General features: G+C 31.3%; 2 protein-coding genes across 5 annotated transcripts in view; one reads left to right on the forward strand and one right to left on the reverse strand.

Annotated features, from left to right (window-relative positions):
• The first annotated feature begins 4,315 nt into the window (after window positions 1-4,315).
• The window catches only part of LOC129917197 (uncharacterized), a 139,270-nt gene continuing 120,168 nt past the window's right edge, over window positions 4,316-23,417 (forward strand). Inside the window, exons 1-2 of one of the 3 annotated variants that reach the window (XM_055997592.1) lie at window positions 4,316-4,349; window positions 4,628-4,860. The gene's annotated coding sequence lies outside the window, so the exon portion shown is untranslated. Of the gene's footprint in view, window positions 4,350-4,615; window positions 4,861-23,417 lie in introns of those variants that run through there. The other 2 variants (XM_055997594.1, XM_055997593.1) reach the window with 2 other exon arrangements.
• On the reverse strand, window positions 7,860-13,767 carry LOC129917196 (uncharacterized). Of its 2 annotated transcripts, XM_055997591.1 has the most exons (6): window positions 13,116-13,767; window positions 10,148-10,340; window positions 9,665-9,862; window positions 9,068-9,393; window positions 8,672-8,937; window positions 7,860-8,518 (listed from the first exon to the last, which is right to left on the reverse strand). In XM_055997591.1, the coding sequence occupies exons 2-6, from the start codon at window positions 10,335-10,337 to the stop codon at window positions 8,494-8,496; spliced, it is 1,005 nt and encodes a 334-aa protein (XP_055853566.1). In that variant the 5' UTR covers window positions 10,338-10,340; window positions 13,116-13,767; the 3' UTR covers window positions 7,860-8,493. The 2 variants fall into 2 exon arrangements, 1 of the variants encoding a protein (XP_055853566.1); XR_008772604.1 differs by lacking the exon at window positions 13,116-13,767 and having other exon boundaries at window positions 10,148-12,915.

A 23,417-nucleotide genomic window follows, 5' to 3' on the forward strand; every position in this document is an offset into this window, starting at 1 on the left:
CTTAGAAAATTCACTTTTTTTTTAATCGAAAAAAAAATTCGTGTCTACCCAACAATTATTGTTTATTTATTTGTGAGGTGGAACAACAAACAATAAAATTTGCATTTTCAGCCAGAAATAGACAAGAGTTTCACTCAAGTTCTTTCTGTTATTATTCATATATTTTAAAAACTCTTATAATTTGATTTGCTTTAAGTATGAACCAGTTCTGGGGGGGGGGCACGTACCCCCCCTGGATCCGCCGGTGCAACTAAGCAGAAGTTTTTCGCTACAGAATCTACATGTTGAACTATTTACTAGGCCCAAAATATTTAGGTGCCTTCTTCATTTACAGTGGTCTTTAAGGAGACCAGTGATTAACCTGAGGTTGTTCCTACTTACACTGATACATGATTAAAAACGCTCTTGGATGTAGTTAGGATTGTTTTTTCTTTAGTTGTGCTTTACATTATGTTTTAAAAATGTTTACCTTTAAAATTAAAAAAAAATTCAGCTGTGCACCGATTTTTACAAAGCACGTACGAAGATTCAGTACCAACTTTCTTCAATTTAAAAATCTTAAGAAAGGCACCTTTACCTGTGAAAAACTTATACCCCTATTACGATTGTCAACTAACAATTGATAGTTGGTATGAAATTTCTTGTTTTAAAATCTAATTTGGGGGAAAACTGGTAATTTTTTTAATGGAATTTTTCAATTGCATTTCAAATAATAACGTTTGGCATCATTCTTTATTTTCAATTTTTTTGCAAATTAGATAATAAGAAAACGAAATTTATTTTTTATCAACTATCAATAATTGATAGTTGACAATCGTAATAGGGTTATTAGCAAGTTTTCAGTACCAATAAATTGAAGATCAAAAGTCGGATTTATTTGCTGAAATATTTGAGTCTTAGCAGAGCAAATAAAGCCCGTCACGATCACCGTTTTGTTACGGCCATATTATTCACTAGTTATAAAAAAAATTTGGATGTAAAAAATTTAAATCCAAATCCATAATATTCAATACTTAAAATCCAATCTTAAATACAATTTTTTAAATCCAATCATGTTATGTAAATCCAAATAAATTTAAACTGCTCTCAGGAGTTCTGTTTAACTCTATAGTCTATTATATCCATAATCTAAAATTGGTTTACCGTGCTCAGTTGTTTTTGAAAAGGAAAATAAAGATAAATGCAAATTATACAAAATTTATTGAGTAATCTCTTTATATTGAGTGAATAATTTGAACAAAAAATTAAACCCTTGGATTTATGAAAATCGGATTTAAGCAACTGGATTTGAAATTCACTTTAATCCATACCAAATCCAAAGTGAATAATATGGCGTTTATTTTATAAACTCGTTTCTCTGTGTATATCTCAAAAACAGGTAAGAATGATCTAAAAAGTTTAAATCATGGTGGGGCTGTGTTTTTGGCAGGTGTCAAAGGTGTAGAAAATTAGACCTCAACTTCGTTAAAGCTTTTTAGTTTTTATGTATGTAATTTAATAACGAATAGTATTATGCCGACTTATCAGGAGTCGATTTTTGCTATTCGGCGAAGCTTTTCGGTGTAACTTGACTCGTGAGAACGTTAGCTGCTGCTGCTGCTGCAGGTGAGTAAAGTGACAATCCCCATAAAAGATTCCTAGTTCTAGTCGACTTTAGTCCTGCGAGATGTTGTGCGGCTAAAATCGACTCGTGATAAGTCGGCATTAGAAATCAAGTCGTTCAGTGTCAGACAATCTTAGTGCTGTTCCTGCTGTTCCTTGTCAGGGGCCCTAATCCTGCAGTGAAAATAGGTACTTTCTTTTACTTAAAAAAATAAAATGCACGACTGGGTCGCACGGACTTGCTCTTGGAGTTAAAGTTGCTTAAATTTTTAAGACATTTTATATAAAAATTAAAATAGTCCGGTCAAATTAGACTAAAATAAGGGGGTCAGGTTATATTAATTCCCAGCAAGCTGAAAATTGGTAGGATTGTTGAAAACACCATCATAAATTAAATCTAAAAAGTCCTCATCGATCCGAGGCCTGGAAAAAAATTTACGGGGGGTCAAAGGTCACAAAAACTGGTTTTTCACGATTTTCAGCAAAACGGTAAGTTTTATCAAAAAATTTTCAATTTTTGTTTAGAATATGTCTGAATATATACAGGGTGTGCAATAGAGAATGGACAACCCTAAAACGGCTGATAGCTACACTTATGACTGTTCTAAAAACAGATAGAAAAAAGTTCTATTGCAACCAGTTCATAAAATATTGGCTTTTTTTCGTTCAGTGTATTTTAAATTTTATCATCTTATGTTTTCGTTCACTACAACCACGAATGAATGAATTTTATTTATTTCTTTTTTTTATCATTTTCTACAATAATTGTATGAGTACATAGGGTCAATGTGGGTAAATGTAAACAATTTCATGTCTTTTTTTTCTTTCGACTTTAGATTTTAATATGTTTTCACGGAACAACTTCACAGGTATCTTCAAATGCAAATATGAAATGATGGCAATTCTTCTTTATAAATATAAACAAATATTTCCCAAATTGTTGAAATTACTGTCAAATATGGCATGTTTACAAATACCCCACCATGTTTGTGTTTTTTTGCAAATTTGGGGTAAATGTGAACACTGATTTAAAATTCAGAATTTCCTCTTTATCATATGGATAACGACTTGAAAAACGTTCAAGAAGGTATTTGACAAAAACTTTTTTAAATTCCAATAAAAGTTTTTGTTTTCTTCCTTTGATTCTTTATATAGGCACCCAATATGCATTCTGAGCAGCTCTAGACCTCATATTTTTTTTGTTTTTACGTTAAAGACCGATTTTGCAACATCATCCACTGAAAATGATGGATTTGGCTACTATAAAATGTGACTCCACTGCACTTTAGCAATAGTAATTGAATAAAAATACTTTATTTTTATTAAAACAAATAATTTCATCAAAAATATATGTTTATATTTACCCCCAGAATACGTTGTTTACATTTACCCATCATGAAAAATATTCTGGGGTAAATGTAAACACATGCAAATCGACATAAATGTCCTGTATTTTAAAATTTATTTGTTTCACATAGAATCTACATCAAAATTCGAAACTATAAAGTATTTGCAAATTGTACTGACTTAATTGAATCTGCAAAAATATTTAATTTTTCTGAAAGACTAACGACTTGTTTGGCACTTTAAAAAATTATCTTTCACGGAAAATACGCTCGTCGAATGAATTCTCTCTTGACAGCAATGAGCTTGACGTATATGTTAAAAGATACATGCGTCCGCGATTTGTACTTATGTATGCATCAAAGAGATTTAACTGAAGCTTGTTATGAGCCATGTTTTCATTTACCCCTGTTTACATTTACCCACATTGACCCTAAACGCTTTAAAAACTACATAGCTATTGCACATTTTTGTAAAAAAATTATTGAAATCTGTTTTTTGATACAAAATGTAAAAAAAGTATTTTATGAAAAATTTTAAACACCTGTGGTATAAAATAAATCTATAAAAACCTAAGTGGCCAACTTTCTTAAAAATATTCCCCTTAGACGAGAAATGTAGGTTTACAAAAATTTTCTAACCTTTTTTCAAAAAAAAAGGTGGTATGCCATTTGGAAGAAATAATTAATTTACACTTAAAATCGAAATTTAAAAATTTTTCACCGAACCGTTTTCAAAAAATTGATTTTTCAAAAAAAAAATTTGAAATATTTTTGAACAATACAAAATGCGTTTTTTGAAACATAGTTACAAAGTTAAGAATGCCACATTATTCCTCGATTAAAAAAATTTGGACAGGTCTGGTAATTTTACGGCTATGAACTCCACAAAAAACGTCTTTTCGAGCTTATAACTTTTTTTACGTTACTTTTTTATCAAAATGTATGAATTCGTTTACTTTTTTTTTAAGTCAATCCGTATCTAAATGATAAGTATAAGTAAATAAGACGAGAAAGATTAAAAGATACTTCGACAAAAACTTTAAAAATTGAGCAAACATAAAACAGAAAAATGTATTTTTTCGCTTGGGCCTAATAATATTGTAAAATACTGTAGTCCTAATGGCAACACTTTCAAATCTATCCAATAAAACAACCAATTTAAATGTCACGACCCCGCATACGAAAGCTTTCAAAGCTTTACTTATTTCACTTGTCAAAACAAACTTACATACTCATATATTTGTTTTTCATCCCCCTTAAAGCATTTTCAACCCCAATTTTTGAATTTCCCCATCAAAACATGAAATATTTCCATCGTGCACTCTGCTCAATTCAAAGTGTCTTTACCATTCGCCGAGTGAGCACACATTTCGTCCTTTTTTGAAAAATTGTCTCCCTTCCGTATGGGAATATAAAAGACATTTATTGTTCATTATATTTATACATATATAATCCGTCGCATACAAAACAATTACACAGAATACACGTTTCGCAGTGTCATTCGTGAAATTGTTTCACTCTCTATTTTATAAGAAAAAAAAATAACTCAGAAACAACTTATTTTTATTTCGATTTTTCTGTTTATTTTTTAATTTTATTTCCTCTGAATTGACCTGATTTTTGTGAAATGTAAATACAAAAATTCATATTTTAATTAAAATTTCAACCAAAAAAAAAAGTGAATTCCAATTAAAATTTACGTAAATAATTTGCAAGTTAAAAGTTGACACAAAAAAGAGTGTATTTCATTCGAAAAATTTAAAATTCGTTTGAAAAAATAGTGATTTTTTATTTATTTTTTTTTTTTATGATTATTACAACATAATAATAATAAGAAAAACAACAACAAAAACAAGAGGAGTACCAAACAACGAAGACAACAACAAAAATAACATTGCCAGATCCCATTAAGGTAAGGCAAATTGGATTACCTTGTTAAGTTAAAGCATTTTGTCACAGGGATATATTTAGGTAACCCACCTTGTGTCCCCATCGTCTTCCAATTTCAACTTAGTTATAGTAGATAGTACTAAGGCCATGGTTGCCACTCTTAGCAAAACTTTTTAGCAAAAACTCAAAAATAATCGTTTTTGGATAATTTATAGGAGACCCTGAACTAAATTGATTTTGTTTGTGTTGGCGTAGTTTCAAAAAAGGCATTAATATAGGAAACTTTACTGTCCACATTTTTGACGATGCTCAAATTAGTGTGCGCACACACAGACAAATTTCTGTCTGGTATAAAATAAGAACTTTAAGGAGAGATAACATTCTGACCTCAAACACAAAAAAAAAAATATTTTGAAAACAACGGCAACACCTACAATATTTTAAAATACATTTTAAAAAAACCAGAAGCTCATTCTTATCTCTTAAATTTAAATCCACTAAATTTAATCAAGACTTTTTGAAAAAATGGTCCTCAAACTCGAATTAAAAAAAAAAATGTTATTAGAAAAATTTAAAATGACTTTTTTCCAAACTTTTTCTAATAAAATATGAATTTATTTAAAAAAAATTTTTGGCCATAAATATTATCTGTTGAATTTCGAAGCGAAAAAGGTAAAATATATCACACTTTTGAAAAAAAAAAAAATGAAAAATTACTTCAATTTCAATGGTTTTTTTTTTATTAAAACTGAATTTTTGCATTGAAATAATTAATTTTCTCAAAGACTGTGGTAAATAGGAACTTTAAATTTTTGATATTTAACTTTCAACAGTAAGGGTTATTAAATGAATAAAAAACAATTTTATGTTTAGATGTTGAACTTAAAAAAAAAATAAGTTAAATTTTTTTTCAAAACTTTTATTAAAAAAAGTTCTTCGAAAATGAAATACTTTTTAATTTTTTTCATAAACCGTAATACATATTGACATTTCCTTTTATAATTTGAAATCATAATAAATGCGGCCAAAAAAAATTTGAATATAAATGTATTTTATATTACGACCAAGTTTAAAAAACGACATGTTAAAATTTTTTCAATAACTTTTTTTTTTCAAAAATCTGAGTTTAATTACCATTCTTTCAAAAGCCGTTCATTCAATTAACTTAATTTTAATTTTACATATATGACTAAGCTTCTAGCTTTTAAAAAATGTATATTTGAATATTGTAGGTGTTGCCGTTGTGTCCAAATATTTTTTTTGTGTTAGAAGTCAATTAATAAGAAAATTGCATCTATCGCTTGAACTATGGAAGATTGTCCCTCACTCCCATATATTTTTTTACCTTGAATTTCCTAGACAATCTTTTGGCATCAATTAATTTATGAAATTTAAGAAAAATTTTTGAAAAAAATTTGTTTTTGTTCACAATAATCTTCAATTAAATTTAAAAAATCAAAACGGCAACACCGGCAATTTTTATTCTATAGACTTTAAAGTATTTTTAATTACCGACGTTTGAAAAAAAGATCATCAAAATCTAAGCTGTTCGGCCGGGTTCCCTAATATTGCCAATTTTTGAGCTTTAGTTACTCCACTACTAGACTTGTTTTAAGTTCAAGCGTGTTGTCCAGTTGTTTGAAATAAAATATATATATATTTTTATAAAGCACTCTTTTCTTTTTACTACAATTGTATCCTCGGTCAGTATCCGAAAGTAGGAAGAAAAAATTACATTTATTGTTTGATTTCAAATTTTGTTTTCAAAATCTTGTGATAGAAATGCCAAACAATCTCTATTTCATGCACCTAGTCAGTTCTAGTTCGAACTATCATGATTTTAAGAAGCGTCCTTTCTAAACAGAACCCATATGCTGACTTTTTTATTAACATTTCAATCATCGTAGTGTTATATTTATTTTAACACATACATACATATATTTTTGTATTACTGACAAAAATAGTTTCTCTTTAGGGAAAAGGGACTGTAGACTTAGTCTAAGCATTGAACTATAACAATTCTAAGTGTCTAGGATTTATTTAACTCAGTCTTTAGAATCACAACAGAATTTCCAAATACGTAGTTCATTTTCAAAATGGCTCACTGGGGTGTATACGTGTCATTTTTATTTAACTTACGGCCATATTATTCACTAATTTCAAATCAAGTTTTATCTCAAAAAATATTTAGTGAATGTTAGAAGTTCAAAATTTTCCCAAACTTGGAACAATTATTCAGAGATTTGAAAAAAAAAAACAAATTCTGAAATAAAATTTTAATTAAGTTGCTAATTGGTAGAGGTATTTCAAATTTGAGTTATGAAATCACAAAACATGTTTTGAAATTTGTCAATAATATGGGCGTTAAATAATAATAATACAAAAAAATAATAAGCGCTCAACGGACTTCATTTTGTTTATCAATATTATTGCTGAATAAAAAATAGTACGCATACGCAACAACAGTGAACCATTTCGATAGTTAATTTACACAATAAACTCTTTTTAACCAATTAGCTCAGTGCTTGTTTACTTCAACTTCAATACAAAAAGGGGCTATCGGTTTTTGACTTTGAGTTTTACGCTTGGTATATACAGTTAATTTGTTATTGCTTAATATAATTAAACGATTGACAGCTACTTGTCTTGTATAGAAGACAATTACCTAGACAACTTTCTCACATATAAATATTTTTCCCAAGGGTGACAGAGACAGATAAACACTCTAGTAAGGGATTGAAATCTTAAATCTAACAAGCAAGAATTTTTTCTATCCCTGTTAGACTTTGAAAATATTTTGGCCAGTATTTGAAAAAGAAAATATATAATATTCTACAAAGAATTAAAAACTTGGGTTTTGAAAATTCAAAAACAATCCAATCACCTTTTCTACGGAAAAACTCGATCTTTTTCTAATGGGCCTAAATTTTACAATCTCCTTTTTTTTTAAACAAAGATGACGAAAAAGTGATAGCTACATACTTAAAGGCCTCCACACCTATTCCTAACCCAAACAACAATTTTTGGTTAAAAGTCGGTAAATAAACCGGCTTAAAACCAGAGGTAATTACCTGAAAAGTAACGAAATTGGTAAAAAAGCCGGCGTAGAGACGTTCCAGGAGCCGCATTTTTACCCAATTTGGTCAGTAACTTTGAAACCTGGGTTTTTTTATGGTAATTTAAATACGGTTTTTATCAGTAGGTTTTTAACCGCTGACGAGCCTGGGTTTTTTTTTGGTAAAAAAAAAACGCTCCAAAAACGTTATTTCGAAGCGTTCTGGTGACGTATTTTCACTACCGGTTATTTTTAGGTAGTAGGAAAACCTTTTTCGTCGGTAATTTTGATACCTGTTTGGAGGTTCTGGAGAGGTAATAAAAAAACCCATTATTTCGCTCCGGTTGGAGCTGGGTAGCAAAAAAACCCAGTATTTTGCTCCAAAAATGGTAATTTTCTAACCTGAAAAAGAAGTTCCTTTTTAAATAATAAAACGGGTTAAAAAATTACTTTTTTTTTCCTTTTTTTTATTTAAAAAGTAAAATTACATACTTTTTTAACTTAAAACTACTTAAAACTAAAAGATAACTCTTAAAACTAAATACATAAAGAAAAACTTAAAACTAAAACAAAAATAAAGTTAATTATAAAATAAAAAAATTAATCTGCTGCTGTTGAGTCGTCGCTGAAAATAAAGTTAAATACAATTTAATTAGAATATGAATAAAAAAGTTAGATCAAGCTATTATGCGCTATGTAATACGCGTATATAACTTTAAAATATGTCTATATATATACAAATATAACTTAAATAGAAAAAAGAAAAAGAAAAACTTACAGTGGGTTTTTGCCCTGCCTGAAACGGGCCTGTTTGAGGTACGTTTTCATATAACTTGCTCCCTCGGTGTCGCTGAATGAAGGGAATCGCTCCCTGACCGCCTCCACCACCACCTCAAAAATAAGTTTGTAGCTGTCAAACTTTTTTTTGCTGTTCGTCCCGTACCACGAGTACTGGGCCAGCAACTCATCCCCAAACATGCACTTCGAAATTGTGCGCATTGTTTTTGACGCTGACAACCCCCCAAAAGTGCTCAGCTTACGGATCTATTAAAAAAGAAAAAGCAGAAAGAAAAACAGATATTTTAGTTACAGTTTGTGTACATTTGGAAAAATAAAAATAGTAAAAATGTTAGGAAGTACATGTTAATAAAGTTTAAAAGACTTAATAACTTACCAACGACCGCCTAAAAGCGGGATCGGTCCCAATTTTCTCCTCGAGGGAGTCTAACTGCTCGTGAGTTGAAATCGGCAGCAAATTTTCGGGAATTTTCAACTCCCCCGCCGATTCCCTTCGCTGACAAAGTTTGTCTATTATAGTGTTCAGCGTAACCTCTGTTCTGGCTATAAACTCCTCGAGGAGTTTTTTTTGGAGGCCCGATTCCGCTTTTAGCTCTCCTAGAGACACTTCAATTGATTGGAAGGCTGCCTTATTTTCCGCCTGCAGGCTCTCAAACGACTGCGACTGCGACTGCGACTGCGAAGTGCCTTGCTGATCCGAATCTGAAATGTTTAAGAAAATGTTTAGGAAGATTAGTATAAGACTTTTTGAATCTGATAAGATAATCATTCACATAATCGGCCCTAGCAAGGTATCTGTCAGAGCGGAAAATTCTCCGTTTTGATACGAATCTATTACTTCGGGGTGTGCTTCCGACGGTTAAAAACTGTTCGATTCGTATCAAATCGGACAAATTTCTGCTCCGACGGATACCTCGCTAGAGCCGATTATGTGAATCATAAGGTAACAAAAGATTTATATTAATTTTCTTACCGTAACTGAGAGTATTGGTCGATGATCCGTAATGCATCTTGGGGGGCGCGCACAAGTTTTCACAAATGATCTCCGACATGAGTAAATTCAAGTCGGAAATCGCATTTTCGGGTAATTTGCCCAGCTCATCCAACCCAGTTTCGTCGGACGACATAAACTCGGCCTCCTTTTCTTTGGCTATAGCCTCATCCCACGAATCTTAAAAACAAAAAATTGGAAAACGAAAACGCAAGTTTAATAAATGCAATTTAAACAGATTTATAGGGTTCATGAGAACTTAAAAACTGCATAAAACTATATTTTGAATTAAGACGAAACATATTTTAGACAGTTCAGAATTTTGAGGCACTACTTTATCTCAGAAACCTTAACAATATTGCTGAGAAAATTATCTGTTAAAAACTTTTCATTGAAATCTCTCAGAACTCTGAACTGGCCATAATTATATCGCATTTTTAAATTTAATTATGTAAAAGTACTCACCGATATCATCAAAAATGAGTCTGCATTTTAATTTCTGCCAGTCTTCTGAAGGTGTGAGACATTGTTTGCGGCCAGTTAACAAATCCTTTTTCGTATTCGGCCATAACAGGGTTGATCCATCGACCCAATTCCTCGGAACAGCAGTGACGAATCTTTCGCCATTCTCAATTGTTTCCACCACTCGGAACATTTTCTTTTTTTGAAGAATGAATAAGAGGAAAGAAAACAGATTCAGTATTTAAAGGAACTTTAAAAAATTTAGAAACAATGTCACCCGTTTTCCAAAATTGGGAGACATTTGTTTCCTCGTTTGACTTGTATACATTTAAAAATTTTGAATAAAATGGTTTGTCGTAAAAGTTTTGTTTTTGCGCCAAGCTCGAACCATAAATAACTGCAATTTCGTTTTGAAATGTTGCGAATTCCATTCGAACAATTTCTTCAGACTTTGTAAAGAAATAGCAATCTGCATCTGAAGATTTAAGAACGAAATTTTCTAGTTCGACAGTTCTATAAATACCTTTACAACCTCTAATTTCACACGTTTTATGTTTATCTAGATTAGAGAGCCTTGGAAACGTGTTCGTACTTAGATGGTTTGTTGTGTTTTCAAAATCCTCTGAAATTCTATTTGCAATTTGTTCAAGTGGCCTATTTCCCGATCTTATTCTACGCTTTAGATATTGCAAGCGATTCTCGTATTTGAATGCACTTATGTTGTCGAGAGGACCATGGAATTTCACATCATCTGCAATATGGTATAAGTTATGAACATTGTAACTTATATTTTCACGGCCATAGATCTTAGCAAAACCTTGTATGAACGAATTGAACATGATTTGTGCTATATTAATAAATTTGCCTGATTTTTCGCTCAGACAAATTGTAACAGCACAATGTAATTGCATGAAATTCTCATATACATCTTCGTGAATTTCATTTTTCAAAACAATCGGACCTAAGTATAACAAAAATGTTCGAAATTCTGTGGCCTTCCAAAAGCTTATAACATCAAGTCTGCGTACAGTTCGGTTGAATTCACATGGCGTAAACGTTCGCATTGACACTAACAAATCAGAGATTTTTTCAATGTTTTTCGAAGACAGTTTTGTTTTTAAGGATCTGTTCTTGATCCATAACAGCAATAATTTTTTCATAATACCTAAGCACAGTAAATGCATGTAATCCAAAGGAAAATTGTTGATCATATCGATTGGAAGGCTTTCTAATGGAGATGATTGGATATGGTGATCTTCGTGGATCTTATCCCGGAAAGAAGCATTCGTCCTAACTGATTTTGATAATGTTGGGAAGCACATTTGGTGAGTATTGTAGTTATAATCGCCTTCTACATTACACCTTTCACAGGCAAAATAACCATTATGCCCTTTTATACCTTTTAAATAAGACCGAGCAGGAGCATCACAAATGAAATTTCTTATTTTAAACTTAATTGTTCTTGAACCTATATTCAAATCACTAATCGTTTTAGCCTCTTGAAGAAACAATTTCAAAAATTCATCAACTTTCGAAGGTTTTGCCATTCCGTAATAAACACCTATTACAAGTGGCGGCAAAGAAAAACCTTCTGGTGAGCACAAAATTGGCCAAAATTGCCCTTTGGAACTTTTGCTTACAGGTATTCCATCGATATTGAAATCTAAACATATTTCTGTCGGTAATTTATCAATACTTTGAAAAACCTTGGTCAAAGCACGAACTAAACCAAAATGCCAGTATCTGCCAGGAGGAACATCGATAAAATGTTTTTCCGCGATGGAAGTATGTAGAAATGTTCGAGGGTCTAGGGGTAAATAAGGATGAGAACAGTGCAAGATATCAAGTAAATCACGCAAGCAAACATGGGCTACATTGTATTTGACAGCCCAGTTTTTTAAGTCTTTCGATATGTTTTCCGAAGTTTGTTGAACTAAAACACCACCGGGCTCTGCACTATTTTCTTCCAAACTATCACAATCACTATCAGAAATTTCAGAAATTACATGTCTTGAAGAAAACTCTTGATTACGATGTTCTACAAGATTCGATTTAGTAAAGTTTACATCAGAAACACCTTTTTCACGTAGTTTCGTTAGCGCTTTTTTAAATTTTCTTTTATACGTTGACCTACTAAACACTTTATTTTTAATAATTGAGTTCATATTAAAGAAGAAATATAAAAGAAACAATTCTAAATTCTAAATTGAAATTCTAAAATGAAGGAGCGAACGATAGAAAACTAAACACGAGGCCAACTCAGAACTGCGACGCCAAATGTCAACCACCGAATGAAAGAAATGAAGAAAAAAACTATGCTAGCTGTCAGTTTTGTATGTATATACCAATTCTGTATAACGAAAGTAAAAAATAAGTAAAAAATGAGTACCAGAATTACCAAAATAGAAAAAAAGAAAGAAAAAAACTCTAGTCGCTTCCAAAGTTTGTTAATGTGGAATTCCTTTCAACAAAAAAAATCGAATTATAATAGATTTTTTTTTTGAAAGGAATTCCACATAAATTACCAATTAATTTCAAGAAAAAGTAAACAAATTTCTCACCTTGAGCAAAAACAGGTAATTCTTTTACTCATTCTGTATAACGAAAGTAAAAAATAAGTAAAAAATGAGTACCAGAATTACCAAAATAGAAAAAAAATATGGCGCGTCGGTAAAATCACTACCTAATATTTAGAAAAAAACGTAAGAATTTTACCCACGCTACGACAAACCACTATTCAATCAAAAATATTAATTAATATTAATAAATGAAGAAAAAAACTATATTCGCTTTCACAGTATTGTTAATGTGGAATTCTTTTCAACAAAAAATCGAATTATAAAAGAAAAAAATGTCGCGCGTGGGTAAAATCACCACCTAATATTTAGAAAAAAAAAGAAATTTTACCCACGCTACGACAAAACACTTTATATATTTATAAAAACATAAAAGATATAATTAAATAACTTACCAAATTAGTTTTTCGTTTGTTATTTATTATTCCAACTTTAATTTCGATATTAAACTATCACTTTTCTTTTATTTTTTATTTATTAATTAAAATTCCGCACAACGAAACAAACGCGACCAACTTCGACCAACTTCCATGCACACGAACGAAAACCAACTGAAAAAAATCTAACCAAGAGAGAGGGAGATGAAAATTGTTTGTTTGTTTGAGTAAAGTTATGAGTTGGCGGGAGTATAGGAATGAGTTATATTATTACCGAGGCTCTAGATGGGTAATATTGAAACTACGTATCGATAATTTAGGATTTATGGGTGAAAATTTATAGCAATTTGTTAAAAAAAAATAGTATTTATGAAATTTATTTTTTTTAAAACACTTTTCTTTCATTATTTCGTAGTTTAACAAATTATATTTTCTGGGGAAAAAAAATGTTATGAAATCGAAACTTGTCATAGAAATTGGTAATTTTTTTCCAATAAAATACTTTCTAACAAATTTGGTTTTAAACGGGTTAATTTATAACGAAAAAATCACCGCCATGACTAAAAAACAGTAATTTTTAAACTTAAATAAAAAAGATAACATTTTTACCACAAAATTGAGCTTTTTTACTACCAATTTTTCATTTTAGAAAAAATAAGTAAAATAAAAACCAGTAAAAGAGGTTATTTCGAAACCGATTTCTTATCCAAAACAAATTTGGTTGCATTATTACCAATAAAAGAAGCTTTTTTATAACCAGTTTTTCATTTGTAAAAAAATTGGTAGTTTTTTAACCAATAAAGTAGGATATTTAATTACCAATTTCAAAACTGGTTAATTTTTAACCTATAAATTCAGTTATTTTGAAGCTTGTTTTGAACTTAGGGTTAGAATTGGTAGTAAATTTACCAAAAAATTGAAAAAAAAGTTAATTATTGGTAAAAATATACCTGATTTAAAACCTTGGGTTAAAAAAGTAATTTTAAAGCCTATGTGGAACCTCGGGTTTTAAATTACCGAAAAAAAAGATACAAAATTACCAGAAATAAACTTGGGGTTTATTTTTGGGTTCTTTTTTACCGAAAAATAACCCAGAGTTCAAAAATAACTCATTTATAACCATTTTATAACCTCGGTAATTCTAGGTAATATTTTTACCTCGGTAATTTAGCTACCGAGGTTACAAATTGTTGCTTGGGAAGAGTCTTTTAGCCTTATTATGAAATTTTAATCATAGGTATCTTTGTTTTCCATCCTCTTTAATTTAAGTAATACCTAATTTTCATACTTGGAGTTGAAAGGCATTGATGTATCAAATTGAATATAAAAATCGCACTAGTTTTGAAGGCCTTCACACTTAAAAAAAAAACCTTCGTAGATTTTCAAAAAGAGGCCAAAAAAGAGGATTTTGATAAAAAAAAGAGGCCCCAATAAAACAATGTGAAAAAAAAAACAAGTTAAGTACGACAGTCACACGAAATACCTCATTTGCACCTTTCCCGAACCGCAACATAAACCTTTTAACATAATATTTCTTAAAATTAAAATTGTTTGATTATAATAAAAATAATGCTTGTATACAAACATTACTTGTGCATAATTTCTTCAAGAAACAACACAAAATTTATCAAAAATAACCTTATAAAAATCAAATCAGCGCTAAACAACAGTAACGTATATTTTTTTTACAATTGAGTCGTTATAATTGAGAGTGGTATGAGCCAAATTTTTCATGATTTTCAAAAAAATGTCTAATTTTTTAATCAAACGTACATAATTTTAAAAAAGAGGAATCAGAATATCAAAAAGAGGAATTTTTTGACAATTTTGAAAAAGTGGAGGGAAAGTGGATTGGGTCAAAAAAAAAGAGGAAAAATTCCTCTTTAGAGGCGCAAAGGTAACCCTGGGTACTAGGGTGGGTCAAAAAAATCGAAAATTTTTTTTGATTTGGTACTCCGAAAAATCGATTGCTAGACCCCTCTAGGATAAACACACCAAATCGCAATGCATACGGGTCATAAGAAAACTATTGAAATCAGTGAGCATTGGTTTGGATACGAATATCTTCTAAACGGTTAAAGCAATCAATTTCATTCCAAGGAATTTTTTGTAGAACGTTTAAGCCCCTACAAGAATATATCTTGCTAATTTGAAAACAATGAAGTTTCAGTGAATTAGAAATTTTTCAAAAATATAAAATGTTTTTATATTTTTTTTTAACTTTGACCTCGAATATCTTTAGAATGGTTAGATTAATGAAAAAAGTTAATAAGACCTTTTTGGTGGAGCAATCAATTTTCAACAAGAATATGTCTTGCGCGTTTGATCATTATAATTTTTCAATTTGTTACAAAATTAAGAACAAAAAACGAATTTTTAAAGATTTTCTCGATTTTTGGACCTCAAATATCTATTCAACGGTTAGATAAACGAAAAAAGTGTTTGAGACCTTTTTTGTAGAGCGTTCAATTTGTAAAGAAATTTGCTAAAAAGTCAATTAATAAAAAAATTATTTTTTTTTTAGTAGAAGCTTGATGTAAAAATGGAAAATTGCAAAGCGGAGGACCTTCCCATTAATATAAAGAGCTCATATTTGGTGTGTATATTCTAGAGGGGTCTAGCAATCGATTTTTCGGAGTACCAATTCAAAAAAAAGAATTTCGATTTTTTTGACCCACCCTACTGGGTACCATTCCTTCTTCATTCCTTCTTCATTAGAGTTCAGCAGCTGAAGTAAAAGCCAATATAAGCTTCTGATACTTTGATCTTAAGGATCAAAATATATTAACCAAAGATAGAGCCTATTACATAAACTTATTTCGAAATGGGTCACTATGGCGTATGCGTGTTTTTTTATGTTTAAATTAAATTACAAAAGTTCATTGACCTTTTTATGTCCAATATTTTAAGAAGTTAAATCATTTAAAATTTAGTTTTTAAATCAAAAATTAAATGAATAAAGTCAATTGGTATAAAATTGCATATTTTTGGGGAAAAATAACTATTGAACCTTAATACAAAATCGGAGCCGATAATTTAGCGTAGTCCAAAGCTAGTCTTTCTTTTATTTTCCAAGATATCGTCCTAACCCGAATCAGGCTGAGTAGTTGGAAATTTGTACTCCTGCACAGAGAAAAAATAAGGCAGGGATGACTATGCTTCTGGTATATTTAACTTTATTTCTGGTATATTCAACTTTATTCTGATTAAATATACTAGAACTAAAGTTATCCCTGGCGTTATGTTTTCTCCGTGTGTGAACTGTTTGTTTACTCTACACATATACCCAATCCCGCCATTCTCCGATATATATACAGCACTTCTGCTACATCAGCCACACCACATTGATGTGGTTACGCTCATTAAGAAAACTTCTATCTCGTTTTTTTCTTTCCTATAGTCGAGTATCTGCAATGCGGCATTAATCTAGAGAAAAAAAATTTACTAAAGTGGTAACCATTATCACATACCCTACCCACACATATGATGGGGAGTGGAATATTTGCGTTTGTTCCAGTTAACTCATCTGTAACAGGATATACACAAACACACACACTAAAACATATCCCTTAGGTGATTTCCGTACACTTTATACTATAAATTCATAAACAGCCATTAAAATATCCTTTACCGGTCTTTGTATAAATTCCACCGAGGATATTGCATTAGCCAACATAGAAGTTCATTTATTTTCCGCTTTAATGACACTCCTACTCGATATGTGTCTATAATAATAACTCTGGCATGGCAATGATAACATATCTTTTAACGACCAAGTTAAAATGCTCTTGAAGCTATATACACAGTTTCCAATATGCCTACTACGAGTCTCAATCTATATATTGGGAGCAAGCACACGAAACAATTCACTTCCACCTTATTGAACTTTTATGAAAAGTGTGTGAAGTCCATCATCGATTTTGTTGTAATCTACGTGTTTTCAGCTGTTACAGAAGGTATATATTGTGAGGCAACTTGGCGCGCTCCAAATCAATAACAAAGAAGACCCACATTGTGCAAAAGAGGTTTGGCTTGGAGGGCTTTTTGTTTTTTTTTTTTTTTTAATTTATTTAGAATCGCCATACGGTTTTTTTTGCTGTTCCTTATTTTTAAATCGATACAAAACCCCTAAACCCAAACCTCAATAACAAACAAACCCCTTCCTTCAATGACTTTTTATGCTTTTTTTTTTTTTTGCCAAGAAATGACTTTTATTTCAATTTTTATTTTGCAGTTCATGCTTTTGTCTAGGATATCCTATCTGCTTTTCTTCCCTCTTCTTCTTTGTATGTATGCGTGTTTTAATGTGGATAAAGGCAAAAACAATGCAAGTTTTTTACTACTATACACGGCGCCATAAAGGCTCTGGTTTTTTTTTGAAAGAAGAGGAAGCATAAAATAAATATAATGTAGGTAGAAGAAGGTAGAAAGGTATTATACAGGCTACTCGTCGTAGTATAAACAATATTGTAGCTCCTTCGGTCACCTGTCATACACTACCAACCTAGCCTTGTTTTAATTTACTTGGGAAAATTAAATATTCATTCGGGTAGCCTTTTGTTGATGATTATGTGGAGGACTTGGTAGTGTTGAAGTTGATTCGTTTGGTTCTTGGGTTCTGGTTCTGTTCTCGGTGTGGCACATTTTCATCATAACAGCAACAGCAGCACAGAGAATGTAACAATAAAGGTTCCTTTGTTTGAATTATGTGCTTTAAGGCCAGTGACGTAGTTTTGCGCAGATAAGGGGGTGGGTGAACTCCTAAAGGCTTTTGAAAAAAAGGAGATGACCACTGTTTGACCTGGTTTTCATTTTTGTATACAAAATAAGAGTATTTTTCGGCGATGTTTTTTTATTTATTTATTTATTTATTTAGTACAGCTAAATACTAGCTTCAATTTACATGAATTTACAAATTTTAACAAAACATTATAATTAGGTATAAATTACAAAATCGAGTAAAAATTTGATTGAAATTTAGGAGATAAATTACCTAAGTGATTGGTCAAATAAATTATGAAATCTATTTATTGAAAACATTAAATAAACTGAACATTACATTTAGAGCCAATTTTTCAATCTTCTAATAAACAGTCAGCAGTGGCGTAATGAGGGGGGGGCTCAAGCCCCCCCCCAAGCCTCCAAAACCATGTTATTATTTAGCTGATTTCATCATAATCTACATGATTAACTGAAACTTCTTCGTAAATCGTAGAGATTTAGAGGCAGCTCAAATGATCGAGCCCCCTCCAAATTCTAAAATGGTTGTTTGGGTTTATTTGAGTAAGTGCCTTAGTTGACGTTGAGGTTTCGGATTTTCAGGATTTTAGTCCAATTCAGAATTCTTCAAATAATTTGTTTGTTGTTTTGACGTCGAATTACATCACCGTTAAATTTTGCAAAGCTTCTTATGCAATCACGTCGTATTTTATTGTCTTGAGTATATTACTTTTTTTCAAAAATAATATTTTTCTCAAAAATATTGGAAATACAAATTTTTTCTATCTCAATATCTTAGTGGTCAACATAACTAATGGTTTATTTAAGCAAATTCCAGTTTGTGCTTCTGATTTGTATTAAAAAAAGAACATATTATTAAAAAATATATATTTCGGATTAAACATCAAAAGAATTTCATTGAAAATTAGTTTTTGAGACTTTTACGTTCTGCATTTCACTTTTTGAGCATTCACTTGCGTTGCCGATATTGAAATTAGGTGTTCTACATTTTTTCGCTCATTTCGAATTCAATTTGCTTTGTTTCTGCTCGTGAACTTGGTATCTTTTTCAATGAATCTCCAATTTTTGGGCAAAATATTATCAAAACTTATATTTTTATTGTTTTGTAATGTTTATTTGTTGTTAATTTAATACAAAATACATAAAACACATGAGGCATGAAATATCATGCCGCTGTGTTTGCAACCTTATTCGCTTTTAACTTTATCTAATTCATTTTTCTTTGAAAATTTGCAATAATATCGCCCATGTTCTGCATTTCACTTACATATTTCATACATATGTCTCGCAAAATGTGACTTCTTATTTTTTCTTTTAAATTCTGCTTTTTTCCAATAAAGTTGCCAATAAAATTGCATCCATGTTCAAAGTAGCAGTAATTTAACTTTAGAAACAAAATAAAAATGGATGATCCTTAAGTTTTGACAGTTCGAAGCATTTCGAAGTTTTCGAAATTGATCGAAGATCAATTTCACGTGAAATTGAAAAGCGATGCCAGTTCACTTTCAGTCGAATTGCGGAAATATAGGCATTTATACCGAAAAAAGTGATGAGTATAGCTCAAAAACTAGACGTGATAGGAATAAACCTGTAAACAGTTTTGAATTCAGCACATGAAAAAGTTCGAACGAAAAAGTGTTTTTTTTTTTACAGATAACTAAACACCTTGCTGTTTGTGTAAAATGTTTGGGATACAAGAACTTGGAAAAATAGCTACTTTGAATGTGAAAGGAGACAGTAGTACGAAGTTGTCGGGAGCAGTAAAATGCTACTATACAGCCTTCAGTACCGCAGCACAGCGCTTTTCTCTCGATCAAAGATGAATAAAAAAAGAGACAAATTTGTAGTACATTTACCTTATCAAAAATTTTTGAAACATTTTTCAGCCCCCCCCCCCCCAAATTTTTTTCTGGATACGCCACTGACAGTCAGTTAACTGTTCGACGAATAAAGTTATTAGGCTCATAAACAGTCAGATAAAAACATTGAATTTTTCAATCAAGAATAATTTATTCTACAGAATAACAAAAACAAAATTGTCAAATTCAAAAATATTTAAAATTAAACGTCATTTTTATTCATGATTGTTTTTGTTTTCTTGTGTTCCACTGTATTTTTTTTTTTAATTCTTTCAAAACAGCTTGGACAACTGACACAATATTTTTGTTGAGATTATTCCTCAGAATAATTTTTATTCGTCTCCGAAAGAAGCAGATAGTTTTATTCTTAGGAATAAGCTATATCTGCTTGTTGAAAAATTGATTTTTTCTCTATCCTTAGGAATAAGTACTAACTGACCGTTTAACTGACTATTGAAAAATTGGCCCTTAAAGGAGAAAAACGTTCGTAATTGGTACGATAGTTTGAGATTAATATACTACTGGGGGCATTTCTGAAATTGCGTTGAGGAATATTAAAATTAATGCCAGACAAAAGGTGCAAAGAGTCTATTTTCCCATTAATTAATTTTACAATGAACGAAAAACATAAATAAAACCTTCTATTCTGAAGACAAGGCATGTCAATAAGTTTGAGTCTGTCTATGTATGTGGGGGGAGGTTGTAAGGGTTGTCCACTCGTTCTAGCCTCGCTATGTGACACTCATAATGAGGTGACCAAACCTGACAAGCGTACTCTAGGATGGGTCTAACAAAAGTTACGAATAGCTGTTTTGCAATAAAAGGATCGGAAAACTGACGTGACTCTCTCTTAATCCAACCGAGAAGCGAATTGGCTTTATTGCTTATGGAATTGATGTGTTCTATAAATTCCAGTTTAGGAGCAAATAAGACACCAAGAACAGAAACTTGACTTACATTCGACAAGGAAACTCCATTTAACAAATAATTCAAAGGAATTTTAGATAGTTTTCTCGTAAAACTCATAAAATTACATTTATTGACATTAAGAAGCAAACAATTACGAACACACCAATCGAAAAATGAGTTAAGGTCACATTGCAACATTTCACAATCACGAACATTATAGAGACAGTTTTAAAGATTGTAACATCATCCGCATAAATAAGGCAATTCGAATGTTTTAAAACAGATGGTAAGTCATTTATGAATATTATAAAAAGTATAGGGCCCAAATGGCTGCCTTGCGGTATTCCAGAGTTAACACAAAAATATTTTGATGAACAACCATTGAAAAGCACCGAGTAAATAAGATTGAAGCCACTTAACAAAGTTTTCATTAAATCCAAGGGCTCTCAATTTAGGTACTTAACAAAATTCTATGCGAGAGTTTGTCAAACGCCTTGCTGAAGTCTGTAAAGACGCAGTCTAACTGTTTCTTAGTTTTAAATGACTCTATATACAATTTTCGGCATATTCCATGAGAAAAGTCACAGTAGAGCGGCCTTTTGTAAATGTTGCCAGATAACAAGAATCTTAAAATTTTTTGAACCCCTTTTCAGGTGTTCTCCCTTTTTACCCCCTTTGAAATTATTTCGATTCCTTTTTGTTGAAGGAAAAATGATTGTTCAAGTTTAAATTGAAAGATGTCAACAAAGTTCCAAAAAACTCAATTTTCACTTGCGATATATGCCTTTGTACAAAAAATAAGTTGATGTGACAATTTTCCATAACATTATGATGATAGAGAATGCCAAAAAAGTGAGCCCCGGAAGTCCGTCTGTCTGTCTGTAAACGAAGCTACAGCCTAAACGGATGGACCGATTAATGTCAAACTTGGTATGTAGCGTTATTTGGCTACTCTCCAGAGGGGTTTTTGGAATTTTTTTGGACCAAAAATAACGGTACTTGTCATATTCCGAATTTAGTAAAGTTGAAATTTCTCGAAAACGGCTCCAACGATCTAATGTAAGTTTGAAGTCAAGGTCTATCTTCTAATAATTTTTTTTTGATAATCATTACACAGTAGTGTGGTCCACGTTATAAGGCAAAAAAATAAACCATATAATTCATTAGTTCCCCACGCATTATTTTGCTTCAGACATCAATACCAACACATGCTGAAAGTTTTAGCCCTCTAAAGTAAAAGGAAGAGGGCGCTCATCAGCTTTGGAATATTAGACTTTGTTACCCTTACCTTACCCTTAATATCTGATTATATTGTATTAGGACTTGGCTTGAGGTTGGAATTTGGCTTAAACATGATAAGCACGCATGTTCCCGACAACCATGTAAATGATTTTCATGTTTCTTTGGTTTTGAGTCACTAGCTCGTATTTCATTGATTAATTCTGTTTTGTTAACTTTAAGCAAAAAATCCTTTCAGACGAATTTAAATGAACAAAAATTATTATCTGTGAAAATATCACTTAACTATTGGTTTTTTATGAAAAACTTTACCACATCATAACTTAATCCACTTGATAAATCAAAACAAGAGTTAATTACTAGGCATGAGGACCCAGCTATAACAGCATGTGAGCAAAAACTTTGAGCTTGTTGAGCGCCCACTTACACTTCACCTAAAAAGTTGAAATTTCACGTGTGTAATACAAAACACATATGCAACCAATTTTTGAGTGGGGAACAACGGAAATGTAAAAACCAAAAAATTGGACCACCCTATTACACAGAGAAAAATAGACCACATAAAATAGAACAAAAACAATAAGATTTCTCTATGGTTTTCATCCAAGAAGGAAACCTTATTAAAACAATCGGGTTTTCCTTATTGTTTTAAAATCTGCAAAAAAATAAAAAAAAACGATGACCAGGCTGGGAATCGAACTGGAGACTTCAAATCATTTGTCGCCCACCTTACCACCTGAACCAACCTGCCATGAAAATATTGATCGCGATTTTTGTTCTAGTTCTAAGTTGCAAAAAAAAAATCAACTTTTCAGTCAAATTTTAATAAGATTTTCTCTATAAAAATAATAAGAAATCTCCTTAAAAAAACTTTATTAATCGTTGATTTTAATAAGATTTCCTCATGAAATGTATGGACGGTAAAACAATATGGCAATCTCTTAGTTTTTAGCGGGTCATATTTTTCTCTGTGTATTAACGGTCATAGAACGGTCGTTTTTTAAATCCGATTTTCTCCGAAATAGAGCTCTTGAAACCCGGGTACCCGAAGACCCGCCCGGGTACCCGGGTACTCGAATATCCGGGTATTACCCGGGTAGCACCCGGGTACCCAGGTACTCGAATATCCGGGTACTCGAATATCCGGGTACTCGAATATCCGGGTATTACCCGGGTAGCACCCGGGTACCCGGGTACCCGAAATACCCGAGTACCCGGGTCCTTAAAAAACTCGGGTACCCGGGTACCCGAGTACCCGATTGTTTTCAAAAGTTCGTGTAACCAAGTAAATTCGCGTAAAACAAAACTTTTTTTTGTGTTTTTTTTTATTTAGCTATAATTTATTAACCTGGTTGACACTTTTTGGGAATTTGTTTGGCATTTAAAGAGTTTCCTGGTTGAACCAAAGTACAAAGATATGACCAATTTGGTCATGTACCAATTTTACCTATGAAATAAGGTTGCTTTATAAAAGTTCCAATTTTAAAAGTGGCAGCCCTATATTTTTCATTATAGTTATCAACTAACAATGCCAAACAATCTTCTTAAAAGTGTCAACTAGGTTAATAAATTA

Source organism: Episyrphus balteatus, chromosome 3 (genome assembly GCF_945859705.1).
Source record: "Episyrphus balteatus chromosome 3, idEpiBalt1.1, whole genome shotgun sequence".
In the NCBI taxonomy this organism is placed as follows: Eukaryota; Metazoa; Arthropoda; class Insecta; order Diptera; family Syrphidae; genus Episyrphus; species Episyrphus balteatus.

What these genes read in the sequence shown, in the direction of transcription:
- LOC129917196 (XM_055997591.1), bottom strand. Translation starts at nt 10,337, where the DNA reads ATGTTCCGAGTGGTGGAAACAATTGAGAATGGCGAAAGATTCGTCACT. An exon ending in CCGCTTTTAGGCGGTCGTTG is followed by an intron (nt 8,938 to 9,067) that starts GTAAGTTATTAA and finishes CTTTTTTAATAG; the next exon opens with ATCCGTAAGCTGAGCACTTT. An exon ending in AGGCAGGGCAAAAACCCACT is followed by an intron (nt 8,519 to 8,671) that starts GTAAGTTTTTCT and finishes CTTTATTTTCAG; the next exon opens with CGACGACTCAACAGCAGCAG.